At 33.7% G+C, this 19,832-nt stretch overlaps 2 protein-coding genes across 2 annotated transcripts; both read right to left on the bottom strand.

The window, feature by feature from the left end:
• Positions 1-2,438: 2,438 nt before the first annotated feature.
• On the bottom strand, positions 2,439-14,518 carry LOC106369409. The gene is made up of 6 exons (XM_022692972.2): positions 8,218-14,518; positions 7,537-8,131; positions 6,764-7,441; positions 6,711-6,712; positions 5,589-6,665; positions 2,439-5,490 (listed from the first exon to the last, which is right to left on the bottom strand). Exons 1-6 carry the CDS (start codon positions 9,086-9,088, stop codon positions 4,916-4,918), a joined length of 3,798 nt encoding a protein of 1,265 aa, XP_022548693.2. The 5' UTR covers positions 9,089-14,518; the 3' UTR covers positions 2,439-4,915.
• Positions 11,638-13,979, bottom strand: LOC106369410 (replication protein A 70 kDa DNA-binding subunit B-like). The gene is made up of 10 exons (XM_013809568.2): positions 13,833-13,979; positions 13,482-13,746; positions 13,308-13,404; positions 13,102-13,226; positions 12,919-13,003; positions 12,703-12,829; positions 12,423-12,613; positions 12,209-12,332; positions 11,904-12,119; positions 11,638-11,790 (listed from the first exon to the last, which is right to left on the bottom strand). Exons 1-10 carry the CDS (start codon positions 13,977-13,979, stop codon positions 11,638-11,640), a joined length of 1,530 nt encoding a protein of 509 aa, XP_013665022.2.
• Positions 14,519-19,832: the final 5,314 nt, after the last annotated feature.

The following is a 19,832-nucleotide window of genomic DNA, read 5'->3' on the forward strand; positions in this document are numbered from 1 at the left end:
TTTTAGAGTCAAGCTTTAAACTTAAAATCCTCAATATAAATGGTAATAAAATCAAAATATTTCAAATATATATAAATATGTATTAACAAAGGTGTCTTATTATATCAGAAAATAAATAAAACTTTCATAGTAATTATTATATAGACTATATTATTACTCTCATGCTTTTTAACAAAGTTTAACCTATCAATCAATTTAATGAACAAATTTATATCACTGCCAACTTCATGCAAATTGATTTATCTAATCAAGTTTGTTAAACTTGTATATAAAGCATAAAATACTTATCTTATAAACAGAAGTATATCGGCGATGAAAGTTTCAGCTGTTCACGTTTCTGAATTGGCTGATAACTTGTACATATCTTTCCGAGAGAATACACAATCCTGAAAACTTTAAATTTTGCTCATATAAACATGGCCATTACATTAGTAAATATCAACATATAATCCAAATTCTTTTATGATATTAGACCAAAGACTAATCGACTACAAAACTAACCGATTACAAATAATTTCTTTTATGATGTTAGACCATGAATCATAAAGTATGTTTCCTTAATACCATTAAACCATGAAGCATATTAAAGTATAATAAGCAAAATTTAATTCATCAAATAACTATTATTCTTACATATAGACAAGCGTTGATATATATATATATATATATCATCGTCTAAAATGACTATATATATATATATATTTTTTTTTTATTTTTTTTTAGAATTTCGCAATTTTAAAATGAACCATTTATTATGAACTTCATAATTTAAAAACCGTTTACATTAATCATGCAAGCAATTACAAGGAGAAGCGATGTAAAGAAAATTAAACCGATATTCATCTTAAATTCACTCGGAGTAAATTCTCCAACGAATAAACCATAAATAGAAACACAAATAAAAATGGTACATAAAAACAAAAGTGCGCGAATCATCTTTCTTGAAATGAAAAAATCGGAGGCGAGCGATTTGAAATTTTTTTTTTTTTTTTTAGAGAAGATGAAATGTTTTGGATGATGAAATAGAGTGAAAATGAGTTGTATTTATAGATGAAAATCACTGTTCATGACCGTTGGAGAAAGGGGAAATTTTTGAAAATTTTTCTTTGTGACCGTTGGGGTTAAATCGAGTGCACCAAAAATTAGTCTGAAAATATCGTATTAAACGGTCAATCAAATCTATAAAATTTCATAAAAGTGAAAAATTATGACAATGAAATATTTATGTTATATGACAACAAATCATGCGACGGCTCAGCCGATCAATGCAGAATAATAAATAAATTATACGGCGGCTCGGCCGACCAATTAATAATAAACAGAATATAAGGCGGCTCAGCCGACCAATAAATAATAAACAGGATATAAGGCGGCTCGGCCGACCAATAAATAATAAACAGGTTATAAGGCGGCTCGGCCGACCAATAAATAAATTAAATTACTAGTAAATAATATAGGCGGTATTCCGGCCATTATAACATGATATAAATAATAGTAGAGGCGGTATACCGACCATTATAACATGGTATAAATGATACAAATAAATTTTACCGAATCGCAGAGTGATCGTGCTGATAACGTGTTATGAAATAACTTATAATTTATAGTATCGAGAAATTTAAATAAGAGTAGAATTTAATACCCGTAGGAAGCAAATAACACTAGTATAAGGGAGAGAGTTTATTATAAGAAGAAAGAAGAAAATGTAATGGTTCTTTGATTATAAACTCTTGTTCTTGTTTATGGTGTACAAAAGAGTAAGATGAGTGATGGTATTTATAGTGAACAACAATACATAAAATAACAAAGATGATGCTTAATTTGGTAAATGAGTTGATCATAGTGCTTGATGAGTAGATGATCATAGTGCTTGAGTTTGGTAAAGAAGTGGATGATCATTTCAATGCTTATCTTATAACAAATTTCACGTTTCTTAAACTATTATGACAAATACTTGACTATAGAAAGAAAGAAAAACCTATTCTGATCGTTATCGTAGCCGACTAAAGTAGCTTGTTCGTTCGTACAAGATTGTTAATTTATATGAAAAGAAATTACACATATTCTCAACAGAAGTTTTCTCACAAGTTGAAGGAAATAAATATATAAAGTTTCTTAACAGTTTTCATAACACTTTGACCATAAGCACTTTAGTTTACCTTTTCCTCCTGTCAAAAATCTGTTTTTGCCTTTTTTATAAGATTAGAAAAAACTAATGAGTAAGAAAAAAACATATCAGAATTTTATATTCGAACTTACATTTTAAAAGTCAAATGAAATTAACGGAAGAATGAATGAAATAATATGAATAACTAGATCTCGATCCGCGCAACCGCGCGGGTGTTTGTTTCCATTTTAATTGATATTAGATATTTGGCTTAAAATTTTAAATTGGTATATATTATAATATATATAATGTGTGTCTATCAATTTTTAAAATATAATAATTTAACCATATATGTTTTTATTGAATAGGTTATTTTAAACTTTCACATACGTCAGTTTTTTATTATGTTTTTTGGATTGTTATTTCATTATTGAACTCTTAATTTTATATAAAGATTGGTAAATATTGTTTTATTGTTACTTCGAAAGATATTGTAATATTTTACAAATTTAAAAAGTTTTATAATTTAATTTTTACATTCATATATTATCGAGTATACTTGTTATCCATCAAATAGATTGTTTCAAAATTCACATGTGTTTGTTTGTTCTTATATATTATATTTTGTTTGATGGATTAGTATTTCATTATTGAATAAAAAATAGAAATAAAATTTGGAAAATATTAAAATATTATTATCTCAAAATATAATCAAACTTTTCACAAAATAAGAAACTTAGCAAAAATTAAACTTAAAGCTTCATGTATAGATTTTATAAAGAATATAATTATTCATTTAATTATATTTTTAATGAATTATCTAATTTTAAAAGTTAAGATTGTAAAGAGTTAAATATTATACATATGGGTCAAGTAGTCTTTAAAATATTAATCTAATGGGTCAAGTATTCTTTAAATTCAATTATTCAAAGTCCAAAGTGAGATTAATGTTTTGTAAGCCCAAAATGATCGTTAACAGATTTTTCTCCGGGAAAAAAAGGTGTCTGTCTACCTAACCATTTTGTTTGGTTTATGTCTTCTCTTTAACCTAGACACGATCCTAAGTACGATCCTCAAGCTATTTGATCGACTAAATCCGTCTCTCAGACACCATCCTCTCTTGACTCCCGACCAAGATCAAGTAAGCATGTCTATTTATAACAGTTTTAGTTTTGGTTATTTTAGTTCACCTCTGTTTATTTTTCAATTGATTTTATCTATCAAATATGTGTAGACGGAGATCTGTACTGTTTCGAAGGAGATATGAAAATCTCAGCGGAAGAATATATGGAGCTCTGATGGAGCTCTACCCTAATATAATTTAATATGCAATTCCGATCAGTACCTGAAAACAGAGGTGAATTATTTTCTTTTTGAAACTCCTATTCCTTTATAATATGAATAAATAAGATCAGTTTCTATTACCCTGTGAATTCTTTTTCAATTCGTTTTTTTTTCCTGTGATCTGATGAGTTTAGAATCAAATTGTATATATTGAACACTTGCGTTACGGAAACTCTGGTCAAAAGAATTTGAACAATTCTCGATTGAGCTTGACTAATATACATCTAGTCCATCAAACTGATATCAATGACAAAAAGGAACTTAATCATAGGTGTTTTTATCAACGTCTGACAAAGAAACCAGACTCAATGACAAAGGACCTTAACCATAGGACAATATTATGTTCATTTTTTTAGTTTTGTGTTAGTTAGTGCCAAAGAACATGACGTTTGACAGTTACTGATAGTTTGATGGACAACTAAATGCTCTTTTATTTGCTCGCAGTAAAGTTTAATCTGATGGATACCTGAAGAAATGGTAATGGAGCTTACCACAACCAAAAATCATTAAAGACGCCTAACTCCATTCACTATAAGTGCAGGTAAAGTATAAAAATTGACTTATTGAGAGTGTTATGGTTTCTTAAGCTCTGTTTTTGTAATCTCTGCAGAGAATCAGCTTGAAGATGACTGATATGGAAGATCTCTGCAGGGGAGCTGTTGAATGATCTTGAGATCAAGAAACAGAGCTCGTACATGGGTTAGGCATCTCAAACAGTATAGGTAAGTTATGTATCATCTATAAATTAGTTACAAAGTTCAATGATTGACTTCAAAATTTATTCTCTTAACAGTTTTAAATTACAAACAGGCTCCAAGGAAAGCCAAGGAATTATATTGTGAGGAAGATCGTGAGGAATGATAAGCCCAGCTAACCAAGATGAATCCAATCTGACTCGCGGCAGGCATGCCATGGATGAAAAATTGTGAGGATGATCGTAAAGAGGCTCCAAGGAAAGCCAAAGACTCCCGCCAAACTCATCCATTTGACTCTCACTATTCGATAAGTCAGGTAAATTTTTGAGAACCATTTAACGTTTGCTAGAAAATCTAAGTGGTTTGGTTAGATAAGAAGGAAAATTTAGAAAGGAATCCTAGATAATTGTTTTCATTGGTTTAATGTAGTATAGTTTCATCGGTTTATTGTTTTGGCTGTGAGTTGATTGTATGTTGCATATCTAGGTTTAATTGTCTTTATTTCTTTGCTATAGTTTTAACATCTAGAAAAAAATAGAAAAACGATAAGTTATATCAAAAACAACAACATGCTTCAGAAAATAAATCGAAAACAGCTTGTCCAGAAATTCAAGTACGATAAAGAACTTCCTCCTCTCTTCTCATGAAGTTCCAAAATCTGAAAAACACATCACGTTTCAAAGAGATTTTAAAAATATGATCTCCAGTAGAGTAATAAACAGTAAATGATGGAGAGCTTAATCACATACCTCACCAAACACTCATTGGCTTATATATTATTGAAAACCTCTTTGAAAACAACATTGACGGTCTTATGCTGAGGTTTTCCATCTTTGTCCACAATAAGAATTTTCAATCCTTTCTTGGATGTGACCCTAGAAATAGCTACGTAGAGCTGTCCGTGTGAAAACACAGGTCTGGGTAGGAAGAGTCCAACTTCTGAGAGAGACTGTCCTTGACTTTTGTTTATGGTTATAGCAAAAGCAACAGATAAAGGCAATTGCCTTCGGCGCATTTTGAAAGGCATTCTCGTATCAGATGGTGTAATCAATAATCTAGGAATATATACTGTCTTCCCAACATTAGATCCAGTGATAATCTTAGCGGCAACCATAAATTCCATCAGCTGAGTAATCTGTAGCCTTGTTCCATTCATTAACCCTTCTGGAGGATCAACATTCCTGAGAACCATAACTGGGCAACCAACTTTCAGGCGAAGTCTATGATTCGGTAATCCAGACACTTTAATATTGTTTAGAAAATCTGAGTCAAGTGCTTCATCATTCACTGCTTTTGTATCAGTAGGATCAATACTATCTGCACTTAGATAAATCATTTCCTCACCTAAAAACAATTAAAACATAGGATGTAGTTAGTGTATATAAGAATCTCGGAAATCTTGGCTCTAAAATAAAGCACAAAAAGGTGATAATATAAATTACCATCCAGCTTATCCAACATGTAATCATTGATCATGTTAACATCCTCATTAGTTGGACACAAAATAGCTCTCTCTTGGAAAAATTTAGCTTCTTTGTTTCCTTTTAATGAAGAAGGATCTCCATACACTGCTTTGCTAATGGCCTCTATTGGTTCATCAGAATCAGTAATCAAAAATTCGGAGGGGATCTCGATCTCAGCTATTCCATCGTTAGGCTCTCCAAGTGTACCATCACCAACCTTTAAGATCCATTCAGAGAATTCCTTAAGATCATTCAACTCTTCAGCTGACAAACCACCAGATGATAATCGCATGTTCTTAGTTAATTTCAGCACTTTACAATGCTCCCACAGATACGAAGAATTCATAGAAGCCAACACGATTGCAGCTCTACTTCCTCCATTTATTACTGGGAGCACTTGTCTGAAATCGCCTCCAAAAACTACAACCTTTCCACCAAATGGCTTGTCGCTCTGCTTCCCAATAATATCAGATAAGCTTCTATCTAATGCTTCAAAACAATACCTACTCATCATGGGAGCTTCATCCCATATAATCAATGATGCCTCTTTCACCAAATTAGCTTGATCTGATCCATGAGCCATAGTACACGAAGAAAACTCATCTGGATTAAGTGGTATGCCAAACCTTGAATGAGCAGTCCTACCACCTTGTAACAACAAAGAAGCAATCCCACTCGATGCAACATTAAGAGCAATATCTCCTCGTGATCTAATGGCTGCAGATAGTAATTTCCAGAGAAACGTTTTTCCAGTGCCACCAAATCCAGACACAAAAAACATTCCACCTCTTTCCTCGTTAACAGCATCTAGGATTTCATCATATATTTTTCTCTGCTCTGAAGTCATCTTTGGAACATCTCTATCCAGAGTTTCTAACAAAGCCTCACGATCATAGCTTCTCTCGTCTAATATCAACACATTTGAATCCTTACTATGTGTCTTTGCTACCTGTGGCATAGAAGGATATTTTGCCAAAGAAGTCCCACAACGCTTCAAAATCTTTTCAATCTCCAGCAAAGCGAATTTCTTTTTCTCATGGTCACTTAACAATAGTCCTACAACAGAAAAAACGAATTTCTTTAGAAGGATTTTGCTCATACGTCTGTGACAGAAAACAGTATGTAACATTTAGCAAGAAAATTAAATAATAAACGAAAATAGTGAAGTAAAAATACCTGGCCTATTGAAAGTTTTACGCCTGTGATGCTCAATATCATCTGAAAGACATTCCCAAGTCTTCTCCCAAACATCCTCTGGCCCAGATAAACTGTTGTTCATGAGCATCATAACAAACAACTGTCTTAGTTCAGCTCCTGTGCTTTCATAGCTTCTCCTCAGAATATCATCAATGTACTCTTGATCATCATCTAACAATCCTCGAGCATAACATGCATCTTTGTAGGTTGGATAAACAACACCTTCAAATGTTTTGATGTCATCATAACTCGTAGGACCTCTCACATAGTTTAACAGCACACGGAGATAATAAGCATGTTCTTGATTGCGTGGAGCATAGTTGATTCGGCCGACACTGAATCCCCTTTTCCGTCTTATGAACTTCTTCTGCCTCTTTAAATATGTAAAGAAGTTAGGAATCTGAGCATAGGTGAGAGTTTTAGCCAGATCATCAACTTTGCACAACTCAAACCATGCTAAGAACATAGTATTCTCAATGAGTTTACGACTAATGACTGCTTCCAGTTTGTCTTTTTTTTTGAAAATAATGGTTTGTTTGCCTGGTAGATGGAAATTAAGCTTTTCAACTGCAGTAGACCTATAATGAATAGGGAACTTAAAAATTCTCCATGATCCTTCAGACGAAGAAACATATCTACAATACCAAACAAAACATATTTTATTAGTTTTTTATATCATTTTTCTTCTGATTTTTAAATTCAGTTGTATGTAAAAATATCGAAAAAATACCTGCAATCAAAGAACTCTTTGAATTCATTCCTTTTGTTTTGGTCCACTTCTCCTTCTGGAATACCAAGCGCCTCTGCAACCATGTGATCTGGTGGTTCTACAGCTACTGTCACACGATCACTTCCTTTATTAATGTACTTAAATAAGTACTTTATAGAACCAGCCTGGTTGCACCACTCTACATTAATATGAGCTCGATAACGTAGAGATAGTTTTTTGTTATAAGGAATAACAAATCTGTTGTCACATTTCACCCCATTCTTCTCTACATAACGATCTGTATCTTCTCTTCTACGGTAAATCGGAAATCCTTCCTTACTCACCGTTGTATTATCAGCAAATGATTTCGGGTAGAGCTTCGAACATTTCCCATTTTCCATGCAAGGAGATTTCATATTAGCAGCTCCACATGGTCCATGAATCATCATATCCTTTACGATATCGTGCAACTCTGGTTCTTGAGACTTATCAGGAATCTCAGCTGAAATGATCTTGTCAATATCATCTGTTGTGGGGAACTTGGCCGTAGGATGCATAAATAAGAGAATGTGAGCATGTGGTAGACCACGTTTCTGAAACTCAATCGTGTACATAGCTGCAAAGATCAGACAACGAACACTGGTTTAGTAAATAGTTGAAATATAAAAGCATACAATCAAGAAAGCTGAATATTTAACTCACATGATACAGTTTTGCCAAGGATATTCTTCTTAGTTAAATCATCCATCAATGAATCCAGTTTCATTTTGAACATCCTGCAAATGATGTCTGATCGGTCCTCTGCCTTTAACTTTCGGCTCTTAAGATGTCTTGTGATCTCTGGCCATTTAGGATTGCATGTAAAAGTGATGAAAAGATCCGGAAAACCAAAATGCTTACATATAGTCATTGCATCAAGATAGAGGTTTTTCATATATCTAGGGCCACCAGTGAACGTAGCTGGTAAGAGAAACGAAGATCCTTGCTCGGCCATATCAATCCTGCCAGCATTTTCTGACTGCTTGATAGAGTCATAACTGTCAGAACGCAAAGTCGTCTGGTGAGTCCTCAGATAGCGTAGGCGATTGGATTCTATAGTTGTGTAGGCATCCACAACAAACTGCTGAAACAACCTTCCTGAATTTAGGATAGTATGAGCCTCATTCTTACGTTCATGCAAACGAAACGCAAAGAACTGCCTCATGCTGATATTTTCCTTTTTCAGTTTCTCTGTAGCTTTAGTAACACCTTTCTTTATCCCAAGTCTGAAACCATCCTCTCCATGTACGAATAAAAGAGGATACTGAAGTGCAAGATATGAAGCATGTATTTCATCGATCCTTAGCAACTTGCCTGATTTCTGTTGAAGAACAATATCTCTTTTATCCATGTCCAGATTAAAATCTCCAGGAATCAGTGCAGCGACTTCTGATGCTGTCGGTGTGTCATATGTTCTTCCATCCTTTGCTCTATCACTGACTATCCTCATATGAAAAGAGTCTTTAGGATTGATGGTGAAACGATCTTTTGCTGATCTGAACTGCTTAACGTAAGGGTTGGTCTCATTCAGCATCTTAATCAGAAGGTCGATGATCTCTTTCTTAAGTCCATCACTTTTTTTATAAGCTTTTGATTGCCTCCCTTTGCTGTAAAAAATAACACATAAAACGGGTAAAATTAATAGTCACAGTAAACATCTATTCTTATAATTATAAACATAAAAAAAAGTCAGGCTTAATTACCTCAACGCCTTTGTTCTATTTTCTGCTTCATTTTCAGTGTCAACGATATAAAGCTGTCCAAACTTAGCATCATTTCCATTATGTGGTTGTAAACTACCAATTAAATGGTAGTTCTCACCTTGGAGGACCAACATGTTAGGACCTTTTCCCTTTCGAACAGATCTATCAATTTTTCCACCAAGTGAAGTGAATGAGAACACCATGTTGTAAGCTCTTGTGTTTCTCTGAAAATGCTTGCTTAATTTATCATCTCCATTCAGCAAAGTTTTAAGAACTTCAGGTGGTTGTTTTAGTAATGGCAACTGCACTTGTCCTTTCATACAACAGAGAGAAAACTTAGGATTTTTGGTTTTAAGACGCCTATTTAAGCGTTCACCAACCACATAATAGCGCCACAGTAAGTACATGTGTAAGTTGCATCCCCTTCATCTATATAAGCTGTAGATTTTTAAAAATAGTTAGTGAGAATTGTAATACTATATATGTGATTTTAGTATCTTGGTGTTTATTACCATCTTCTTTTGGTAAAGCTTTTTTAGCTGGCTTTTCTGTAGCACGAAATGCTTCTTCGAAAAGTGCTGCCAAAGATTTAACTCTGTTAGTGTTAAGCACGGTATCTGGCTCAGTGTCAACGGTTAAGTCAACAACTTCTATTTCTGGTTCCGATTCAGAATCAGTGTTTTCTTGTGAACTACACTCAAAGTCTGGTTGAAAACTCTCATCAAATATATCTACATAATGTTAAAAAATAAAAATGTTAATACAGTTACATATTGCCAAACTCATAGATCGCATATACATAGACAAATCTCGCTAAAATATAACCTTCAAAGTCAGATTCTGTTGCTATTGCATTCCCATCCTCTTCACTTTCATCACCACTCATTTGCTCAAGAAATGTATCACTATTCAAATCTTCATCAAGACGATCCATAAAACTCTTTTTATCAGTGTTGTCTGGTAAGCCCATTGGTGGTCTCTTTCTGATGCCAGATGTGTCTAGCACAGTAATAGGATCAAAAAATCAGTTTTGTCACAATCGTTCAATATATGCGATTGATACTATATTCAGTACTGGTTTATACTTACATGCTAAAGATGTGATACAACTTCTCTGTAAACTTCCGTGTTATAAGTTGGCCAGTCCCACTGTCCACACCTACTGATTTAAAACATATAGTTTTGGTTTAAGTAAAATGAACAGGGGTCACACAAAACAATGTCATTAGAAGTAAATATATTGAACCATACTTTTAAAGCATTTGCTCATGTTTCCTGGTGTACATGGAGTGAGTAGTTTCCCTTGATTGCTAGGTGGAACAGCATCAGTAGGCATGTATACGACATCATGAAACAGTCTCTTAAAAATAGAAGACAGTGGGACATCCGCACTTCTAACTGATTTTCTGTTAAGATTTCTGTCGACTTGCATCCAATTCCCACTGTTCTGTTTTTGTCTAGTTTTACTCTCTGTTTGTAGTGTTGAATCCACCTTTTGAATTGGCGGATCACTTTTTTTCCTTTTCATTGTGCCTGCAATAATGTTTGTTGAAAACCAAAACCTATATACAAAACACGTTTTGAATGTGAAATCAGTTTCGTGATGGTAAATGTACCTGATTAGATGTAGAAGTTATGAGAAATATTTATGCTCCTTGCAGACTCTTAAGTTACACAATGGTACAGGAGTGTGAAAATTGATAACAGAGTTTAGAGAAAATGAGTTTTTTTAGCTTGGATGGTATATTATTTAGTTGCTAAAATATAATATTATCTAGTTGCTAAAACCGTGAAAATCTTGTTAGAAATGGAAGATTATAGTTTTAAGATATGTAAATAAAAATTAAATATCCGATATGTATATATTTTTTTAATTTAAAGCTAGATGAGCTTTCCTTTGTTCCGGTATCCTTTTTTGATTTGTGAAAGTATTTTGATTGATGTATATAGTATAAAAACGTATCACTGAAATCCATACAATCATTTTTTTGGTTTCAGGAATGATATCAAGAACTTTGATTCTCCTTAGCTCTGACAGCGCTCAGACACTGGCCGTCAAACCATCAAAACACCAGTAAGTCACTGCTTTCCAACTTATAGTTTGCTAGTACAATTAAGTTGTTCGGCTAGATAAGAATGGAAGTTCTTTTGAAGCAGTCTCAGTCATTGTTTGCATTGGTTAATGATAGTATTTTTAAGGATAGTAAATAAATTTATTATGCCAATTAAAACCCATAAATATTAAGTTCGAGCAAAGAAAATAAATAGTCTGTTTTATAAAACAACAGACATTATTAAAAACAAACCAGAAGAAGAATTTTAAAAAAGCATAAAAATAATGAAAAACTCATCAATCTCGCATGAAACCTTCTAATTCCAGCTAATCATCTTTAATCTTCTCCATCTTGATAGCCTTGGTACAAATTTTTTTGGAAGTTGAAGTCTGCTCAAGTTGATCTTTTTCTTTGCGCTTTGAGAACGGGGTTGAGGAACCTTCTTCTGAACTCTGACTGTTTTTTTCTGGTGCAGACACCTAATCATAAGGTCAACAAACAACGAAAAACGTTTATATAAAGCTAATCACACTAAACAATATATAAGGAGCACAAACCATATAGTCACATCCATTGTATTCTTAAAACATACCTCTCCACCAGACATGATTGATGAACCATCTGTAACATGAGTTATGGGTTCAGAATTTGTCTCGATTTGGAGAAGCTTGTCTCCAGACAAAACTTGTGAAACCAAAAAGATTTCTGATCCACCGGAAACATTCTCAGAGCCAAGAGTAACACCAAAACAAAATGATAACCCAACCAAATCTTTAATAGGTTGTGGTAAGACATCAGGATCTTCAATCTGCATTTTCAATATTTCAAAGCAAACGTCATTGATGTAGTAAATCAAGTATTAGTAAATAAACTTAATAAAAATCTATCTATAGTAACCTCATCATAGGAACCATCCCAAAGCTCTACTGCTTCACATCCGACAATGACTTTACCAATTGTATCAAGGATCATCAGTTTGCAAGTACTTGTGTCATCTTTGACAACCAGATGCAATTTGAATCTGTTTAAAACCAAAAAACATAGCAGTTAAATGTAAAATTAAAAAAAAAAACAAATAAGACATAGGTAATCTAAAAGCATAAAAACTCACTTTGGAGATACAACGGTGACATTAGTACGACAATTTGTGCACCAGAAAACTGGTTTCTCATTTGAAGCCAAATTTCCACTCTTTGATTTGATTAGTATTGCACGTTTCTTACAACTGTCATGGCCTTGGTAAAACCAGCTCCAATCTGTATCTATAGATTCGATTGAGCAGATGATTTTGCAATCCTCTTCCTAAACATGCAAACAAAGCAGAATCAGATATTATTGAAAACATAAACATGATGGTAAATTAAATGTTCATCAAAATATAAGAACAAAACCATTGTTGCCATGTTGATCTCAGAGATAGATTTAATATCCACATCATTCCAATCCTCAGCTTGGTATCTGGTCACACGCTTCTCTTTCTTTGGATCAATAAGAGCGAGAGCAAGCTCATTATGTTCCCTTTTGAAAATAAAATAGCATGTATAAAAATAAAAGGGTCAAAGTCTTATAGTATAAGAACAATATAAATATAGTAGTTAGAATCATACACGTTTGTTAAACCAAGAGTTTCGGGTAACTCGGGATTGAAAAGGATTAGTGATGCATCAAATGCATTGGTTACTTGAACTTCTCCTATAAAACAAAAGCACGAGAGAAGAAGAAAAACATTAATTAAGTACATTATTTTTATTAAAATTAAATCCAAAGCTTTCTGTTATGGTTGTTCAAACCTCTGTAAAACCCAATTTTCGCAAACCGGATCAAGCACACCATATTAGGATCTTTTGTTTGTTGGCGATGATCATCAAGCTGTTCAGCATACTTTCCCCACAAACAACAGGCAATGCTCTGACCACTGAAATAATAAGTCATTCAATCCATAAGCAATCATATATTATATAAAGAGTGTAGATATCAATTTGTTATATTAACTCACATGCTGTCCAGTAAACGGAATTCAACTTTCTTCTTATCCTTGCCAGAAACTTGGACAGTTTGAATGTCACGAAGACTGGTCACTTGACCAATGACATCTGAAAAAATAACATACTAAACAAAATTAACTTCAATCACCTTAAATAATACAACAAAATATGATTGATACACTAACCAATTAGAAAATGAGTTTTGAGGGTTCCATTTCCAATCTCTTCAAAATCGGCAAAACGGAAGAACTTATCATCACACACATAGGAACTTTTAGATATTTTTGTGTCCTCAATGATGGACATCTTGTATGTATGGTTCGTTGTACGATACTGTCCCGTTGCATTAGACAACGAAAATACATCTATCATATGCCATTCACCAAGACGCAGGTCACGTTGCGTACGTTGAATGTAAGTCCTCTTGCACGAACAGTGGATTTTATCACCCTGAAACAAAAAAAATAGATGATACTCTTAGTACATATATGGATATGATTACAAAAAAAAAAACAAATAACCACAAATAATCTCACAGTCACATCAGCGAAGATCATCTCAAGACTATCTCCTCCATATATGGTTTTCTGTCTCCACGAATGAATCAACCTAACTTGAATACGCCACCTTTGTTTGTATGGCTTGACGGCCTTAAGCAAAGAAACACTCTTATTAGTTGACATTTTTGCAGAAAAGTGAAGGTGATGTCGAAGTATGAAACATCACGTAGTTATTTATAGATGGTTAAATAGAGAGTATATTCTGTGAAATCTTAAACTAATCTACACTAAATAGAATAGATTCTATGTATTAGTTGTTATAGAAAATATAGTAGATTTGTTGAGTAGTTAACGGCAACAGCAATTTAAGGAAATCTAACAAATGTGTTTGATACATATCGTTAGGATATTGGATGTTGAGATATTTTGCTTCTATATATTTATAGGTGGATCTACTGACTCACGAACTTATGGTGGATCTCCCCATTATTACGCGAGTCAAGTTAATTTTGAGATATTTTGCTTATATATATTTACAGGTGGATCTACTATAAAACGAACGGTAGGTGGATCTCCCTATTATTACGTGAGTCAAGATAATTTCATTAAAAGATCGAAAGGGTAAGATGGTTATGTTATATGACATTCTAGTAATAGGTCCAATAAGTCCAATATTTAAAAAATCACACATGAAAAGAAGTTGTGACTTCTCTTTTAATAGATAAGATATGCAAAAATAAAATGTATTTATGTAATAATTTCTTGTCAATATTACTGAAGAATGCTTTTCTTTATACTAGGAAACGAAAATGCGCGGGCAATTAAATTTTACACTGAAAACTAAATTGTTTAATATTCAGAGAATGCATATATTGAATAATTATATATATATATATATATATATATATATATATATATATATATATATATATCACTTTTTAGTTTTCATTTAAATACTGAATATATTAGTTTAAAATAACAAATTCAATAGCATAAAAATACTTTTTATCCGAATCCGAAGAACCAAATCTGATCCGAAAAAGTAATACCGAAATTGATTAAATATCCGAACAGGTTCAAAATTTTGGTATCTAGAGAACCAAAACTGAACCTAACCCGAACCAAAGTATTTCAGATATCTGAACGTATCAGAAATAGATTTATATACGTTTATATACTAATTATTTTTAGATTTAATGTATATTAAAAACATCCAAAAAATAGAAGATAGTTTTAAATTGTCCAAAATACTTGAAAATATATAAAAATAGTGAAAAGTAAATGTCTAAAATAACTAAAGTATACTCAAAACACCAGAAATACTTGAAATATATATTGTTCTCTATCCAAATATTCAAACCAATTTATATTTTAAGTTTAAGGTATTTTGACATATTTTATTCAAAATTATATGTAATATATTATTCTTTATAGATTTTGAGAAATTTAAAGTATATAATAATTTTTAAATAATTTAAATGGATTATCTGAACCCGAACCAAAATTTAGAAATACCAGAATGAAGCTGAATCTTTGACCCCAAAAATTTGAAACCCGAACAAAAACCAAATGGGTACATGAACGCCTACCCTAAGAAAAAGGATGCAAAATGTATGTGATAAATTAAATATTGAATTTATAGAAAAATAAATATACATTTTTACTAAGAATATCATGTTGAGACGATGATAAAAGATTGGCCGAGACAAGAAACTCGTGTTCAGTATTAGGAATATCAACCTTTTGTATTGAATTAAGGATTTGAGAGTATTCAAGATTTTAGTAAATCCAAGAAAATCCGAGATTTGAGTAAATTTTAAAAAGATTTGTTAAACATTTAATTTGGGGGGGGGGGGGGGGTGATCTTTAAAATTTTAAATATTTATTTAAAGTAACATTTTTATTTTGTTTTTAAATTACCATAATTTGATATTTTAATCATTTTATGAAATATTTGAAATATATACAAATTTTAAAATCGATTTTTCAAATAATTTTTTACTTTATTTTTAATTTCAAACATTTTCATTTTCATTTTAAAAATGTAAGTTATTTTTTTTTAACTTTCAAATACCATTATAGGAGGTGATATTCCAATAATTGCTTTTTCATTATAAAATATTGGGAAAATTGTCAAATATGACTCACAACTTGATTTCAAATGCAAAAGTAAACCCAAACTTGAATCAAATGCAAAAGTAACCTAAAAGGCTATTGAAATTACAACCAGCCCCTTGTGAACAAACAAAAAAAACCAAAATTTTTTTACGTTTCTAACCCCCGTAAGTCGTCCAGACGACTTACTGGAAATTCGTCTGGACTAGTTCTACTTAGAAATAATTTAAATATTTTGTAAAAAATATTTTGATAAGTGAAAAATTGAAATCATGTAATTAACATATGTTTTAAGAGATATAAATTAAGATATAACAAAAGTTAATTTCAACATAGATGAGTGAAAGTAGTGAGTCATGATATTCTTTGGTTTAAGTTTTGCTAACATATGTTGTAGTATTGTATGTGTTCTTAGGGTTAGATTTTGGAATGCATAAATGTTTTTTTGAAAACTTTAAAATTTACCTAAGTGTGTTTATTTCTGTGTATAGTAAACACTATTTAGTATAGTAAACACTATTTAGTATAACTACGGCTTTATAACGTGGTTAGTTAGTTAATTTAATCAATTTAGTTTAGGGGTTAAATTTAGGGTCTGGGATGACTTACTAGTAAGTCGTCTGATGTACAGTATTCAACAGACGACTTACTAGTAAGTCGTCCAAACCGGACCGAACCTTTAATTTTTCAATGTACTTTTAAACCTAACCGGATTATTTACCGGACATATATAAGGTGTTTTTTTTATTCATTGTTTTGCGAAATTCAGAAAACCCTAACGTCGTTTCTCTCAAAGGCGATTTCGAAGGCGATTTCCGTCGATTCTCTCTAATCCATCGTTCTCACCGCCGGTTATCTCTCTGCCGTTATCACCGTCGTTCTCACCACCGTTCTCACAGCCGCTTCCTCTATATAAGATCTGAGAGGAAACCCTAGCGCGCATTCTCTCAAAGGCGTCTCGTTGAACTCCGCCTCCGGTAAGTTATATCTCTTACTGTCGAGTGATTGATTGAGGAAAAGATGAACATAAAACGTTGTCTCTATCAATTTATACACTCGTTCTTTTTTCACGTCTATTTTTGCAGATATATAATCGCTATGTCGAAGGCGACTATATCTTCTCCGAATTTTCAGGTCGGCTTTAAAATGTTCTACTGGAAGTCTTGGAAGATTTATAATTAAGTCGTCTGGAAAGTCTTCCAGCTGGAAAACTTTCCAGACGACTTAATTATAAGTCTTTGATTGTTTGAGAAGGTTGACTTAATGATAAGTCTTTGATTGTTTTGAGATGGTTGTGTTTGATTTTTTTGCAGGGAAAAAAATGGATATACCAGAACTCCCCCGTAGGATACATACATTAGGGGAATAGCCCCCCGCAGTACATAGCATTTCATATCATACTTGTTGGACGTTGCATACTGCTTTAAAGAAAGCTCTTCATGATGACGAATATGAAGAGCTGAAAGAGTTGAAGTTGAGAGTTTTCATCAAGTTCCAAGAGCTGGTATTTGATTGGGCTTCAAGGCTGGTTCACTACATGCTCGGTTTCCAGCTGGACATAAAGAAGAAGTATGAGCTGTGGAGTCTCGTTGGTCCAGAACCTGTGAGGTTTTCACTGTTAGAGTTTGAAAACCTCACTGGTCAAAACAGCGAGTACATCGAGGACCTTGAGAGACCTCACTGTGTTGTTACAAAGGAGTTGACTTCTTTCTGGGAGATGTTGGGAGTTCATGTCGAAGCTGGGCCATATACTAGGAGATAATAACATCATTTGAGAGATGCGAAGGGTGGTCTCGGGATGATCGCAAGCGGCTCGCGTACCTTGTCATCTTCACTGGATACATTGAAGGGATAAAGTATTCAACCCCTACACGGGTTAGTCTGGCAAGGCTAGTGATGGAGTTAGAGCGGTTTGAGAATTATCCATGGGGGAGAGTCGTGTTTAAGGTGCTGATGGACTCTGTGAAGGGCAGAGATATTTTGGGTTGTTACACTATTAATGGGTTTGCGCAAGCTCTCCAGGTCTGGGTGTACACAGCTCTGACGGAATTGGGTGCTAATTATGGTAATCCGTCTCCACCGACACTAGCTTACAAGGGTCGCAAAGGACGCAGACAGTTTAAAGAGGCTATCCTCAGTCAGGTATTTACTTCAATATGGACGACTTCACAGAAAACTTATAATTAAGTCGTCTGATAAGTCTTCCAACTGGACGACTTAATAGAAGACTTATAATTCCAGCTGGATGACTTAGTAGAAGACTTATAATTAAGTCGTCTGGGAAGATTATCCAGACTACTTAATTATAAGTCTTCTACTAAGTCTTCCAGATGGAAGACTTTCCAGATGACTTAATTATAAGTCGTCTACTAAGTCGTCCAGCTGGAAGACTTTCCAGACGACTTATAATTAAGTCGTCTGTGAAGTCTTTTCTTTCCATCTTTCTTAATCCGTCAAATATCTAAGTTCATATCTTGTATTTACTGCAGACTAGGGTGATCAACTTTGTTCAGAAGGACATTGGTGTAATGCTTCCAAAATGGGAGTTTGATGTTGAGGACACGCCCACGGAGAACATAATTAAACTAATGTTTGTGAAGAAACCGTGGAAGTGGACCATGGATTGCTGGGAAGTCACCGGTACTTGGGTCAATACAAAGCCGGCGGTTGTGAGTCCAGCGAAGAAAAAGGTAGTGAAGGAAGACAGTCCAAGACCTCGGAAGAAAGCTCGTAAAGAGGCTAGTGAAGAGGCTGGTGAAGAGGCAGCTGCAGTGGCTAGTGAAGAGGCAGCTGCAGAGGCTAGTGAAGAGGTTCATACGACTGTTGGTGGGTTGACCAAAGAGGATATTAAAACCATGTCCAAGGACATAGTTGATGCCATGAGGAAAAGGTTTGGGACGTGCCTTAAGGAGATCGAGTATCTGCCGGAAAGGGTGGAAGCTGTGGAGAAGAAGGTTGGTATCACCACAAAACGGAAAAGGACATCAGTTCAAAACATTACCCCTCCACCTAAACCGACGCTCGAACCCGGGGTTAGTAACGAATCCTCGCCCAACAAGAGATTGACTAGACAAATTCTTAAGAATAATAACTGAAAAGTTGCATTTGCTTTGTTTCTTGTATGTCAGAACATGTGTGCTTTGTTTATAGTGTATGAAATGGATCTTTGGACAAAGTCATTGGTTATTATTGTTTGAACTGGATCTTTGGTTATTATTGTATAAACCCATCTTGTATATTGCAGAGTGAAAGTGTTAATGGGACGAACGCGGGAAGGAAGAGCTTGCCAGAGGATAAAGGTCCAGATGTGCCCGCAGATGCTAGTTCGTCGAAAGATAAAGCTCCAGAACCGAGCTTTGTTCTATTGGACAAAAATCAATCCACTGTTTCAGATTTACAGAAGGAGGATGCTAGATATCTGGAAAAGAGAGATGATACTTTGGCACTTTGCCGTGCAAAGAGTGATCGAACAAGGAAACTTGCTGCCTCACAGTAATCTCTTTATATGGCAAACAACACTGCCAAAGTGATCATTCCAAACAAAAAGCTTTATCCAGGCTATAATCCTTTTGCACCAATTGACAAGAAGAAGTTGAAGGAGCTCGCTGATTGGTTGAAAACTTGTCCGTAAGTGTTTGCTTTTCCCATAATAGCTTGCTTTAGTCTACAAAAACTGATTGCTTTTCAACATTTTGTGTTTGCAGTCATTATAGAACACCTCTCGATAAAAAACCACGTACAAGTAGAACTTGGTGGTTTCAAATCCTCCGCACCTCCTTAGAGTGGCTGGAGGACTGTGTAAGTCTTCTGCTATGACTTAGATGACTTACTGGTAAGTTTTCTTTGTAGACGACTTACCAATAAGTCTTCTGGTAAGTCGTATACGTAGAAGACTTACCAGTAAGTCGTCTGATATCTTTT

The sequence above is a fragment of the Brassica napus genome, chromosome C3, assembly GCF_020379485.1.
Source record: "Brassica napus cultivar Da-Ae chromosome C3, Da-Ae, whole genome shotgun sequence".
NCBI classification, from domain to species: domain Eukaryota; kingdom Viridiplantae; phylum Streptophyta; class Magnoliopsida; order Brassicales; family Brassicaceae; genus Brassica; species Brassica napus.

What these genes read in the sequence shown, in the direction of transcription:
- LOC106369410 (XM_013809568.2), bottom strand. Translation starts at nt 13,979, where the DNA reads ATGTCAACTAATAAGAGTGTTTCTTTGCTTAAGGCCGTCAAGCCATAC. An exon ending in CAAAACTCATTTTCTAATTG is followed by an intron (nt 13,405 to 13,481) that starts GTTAGTGTATCA and finishes TTATTTTTTCAG; the next exon opens with ATGTCATTGGTCAAGTGACC. An exon ending in GTCACCGTTGTATCTCCAAA is followed by an intron (nt 12,333 to 12,422) that starts GTGAGTTTTTAT and finishes GGTTTTAAACAG; the next exon opens with ATTCAAATTGCATCTGGTTG.
- LOC106369409 (XM_022692972.2), bottom strand. Translation starts at nt 9,088, where the DNA reads ATGCTGAATGAGACCAACCCTTACGTTAAGCAGTTCAGATCAGCAAAA. An exon ending in CCTTGGCAAAACTGTATCAT is followed by an intron (nt 8,132 to 8,217) that starts GTGAGTTAAATA and finishes TGATCTTTGCAG; the next exon opens with CTATGTACACGATTGAGTTT. An exon ending in AAAGAGTTCTTTGATTGCAG is followed by an intron (nt 7,442 to 7,536) that starts GTATTTTTTCGA and finishes TTGGTATTGTAG; the next exon opens with ATATGTTTCTTCGTCTGAAG.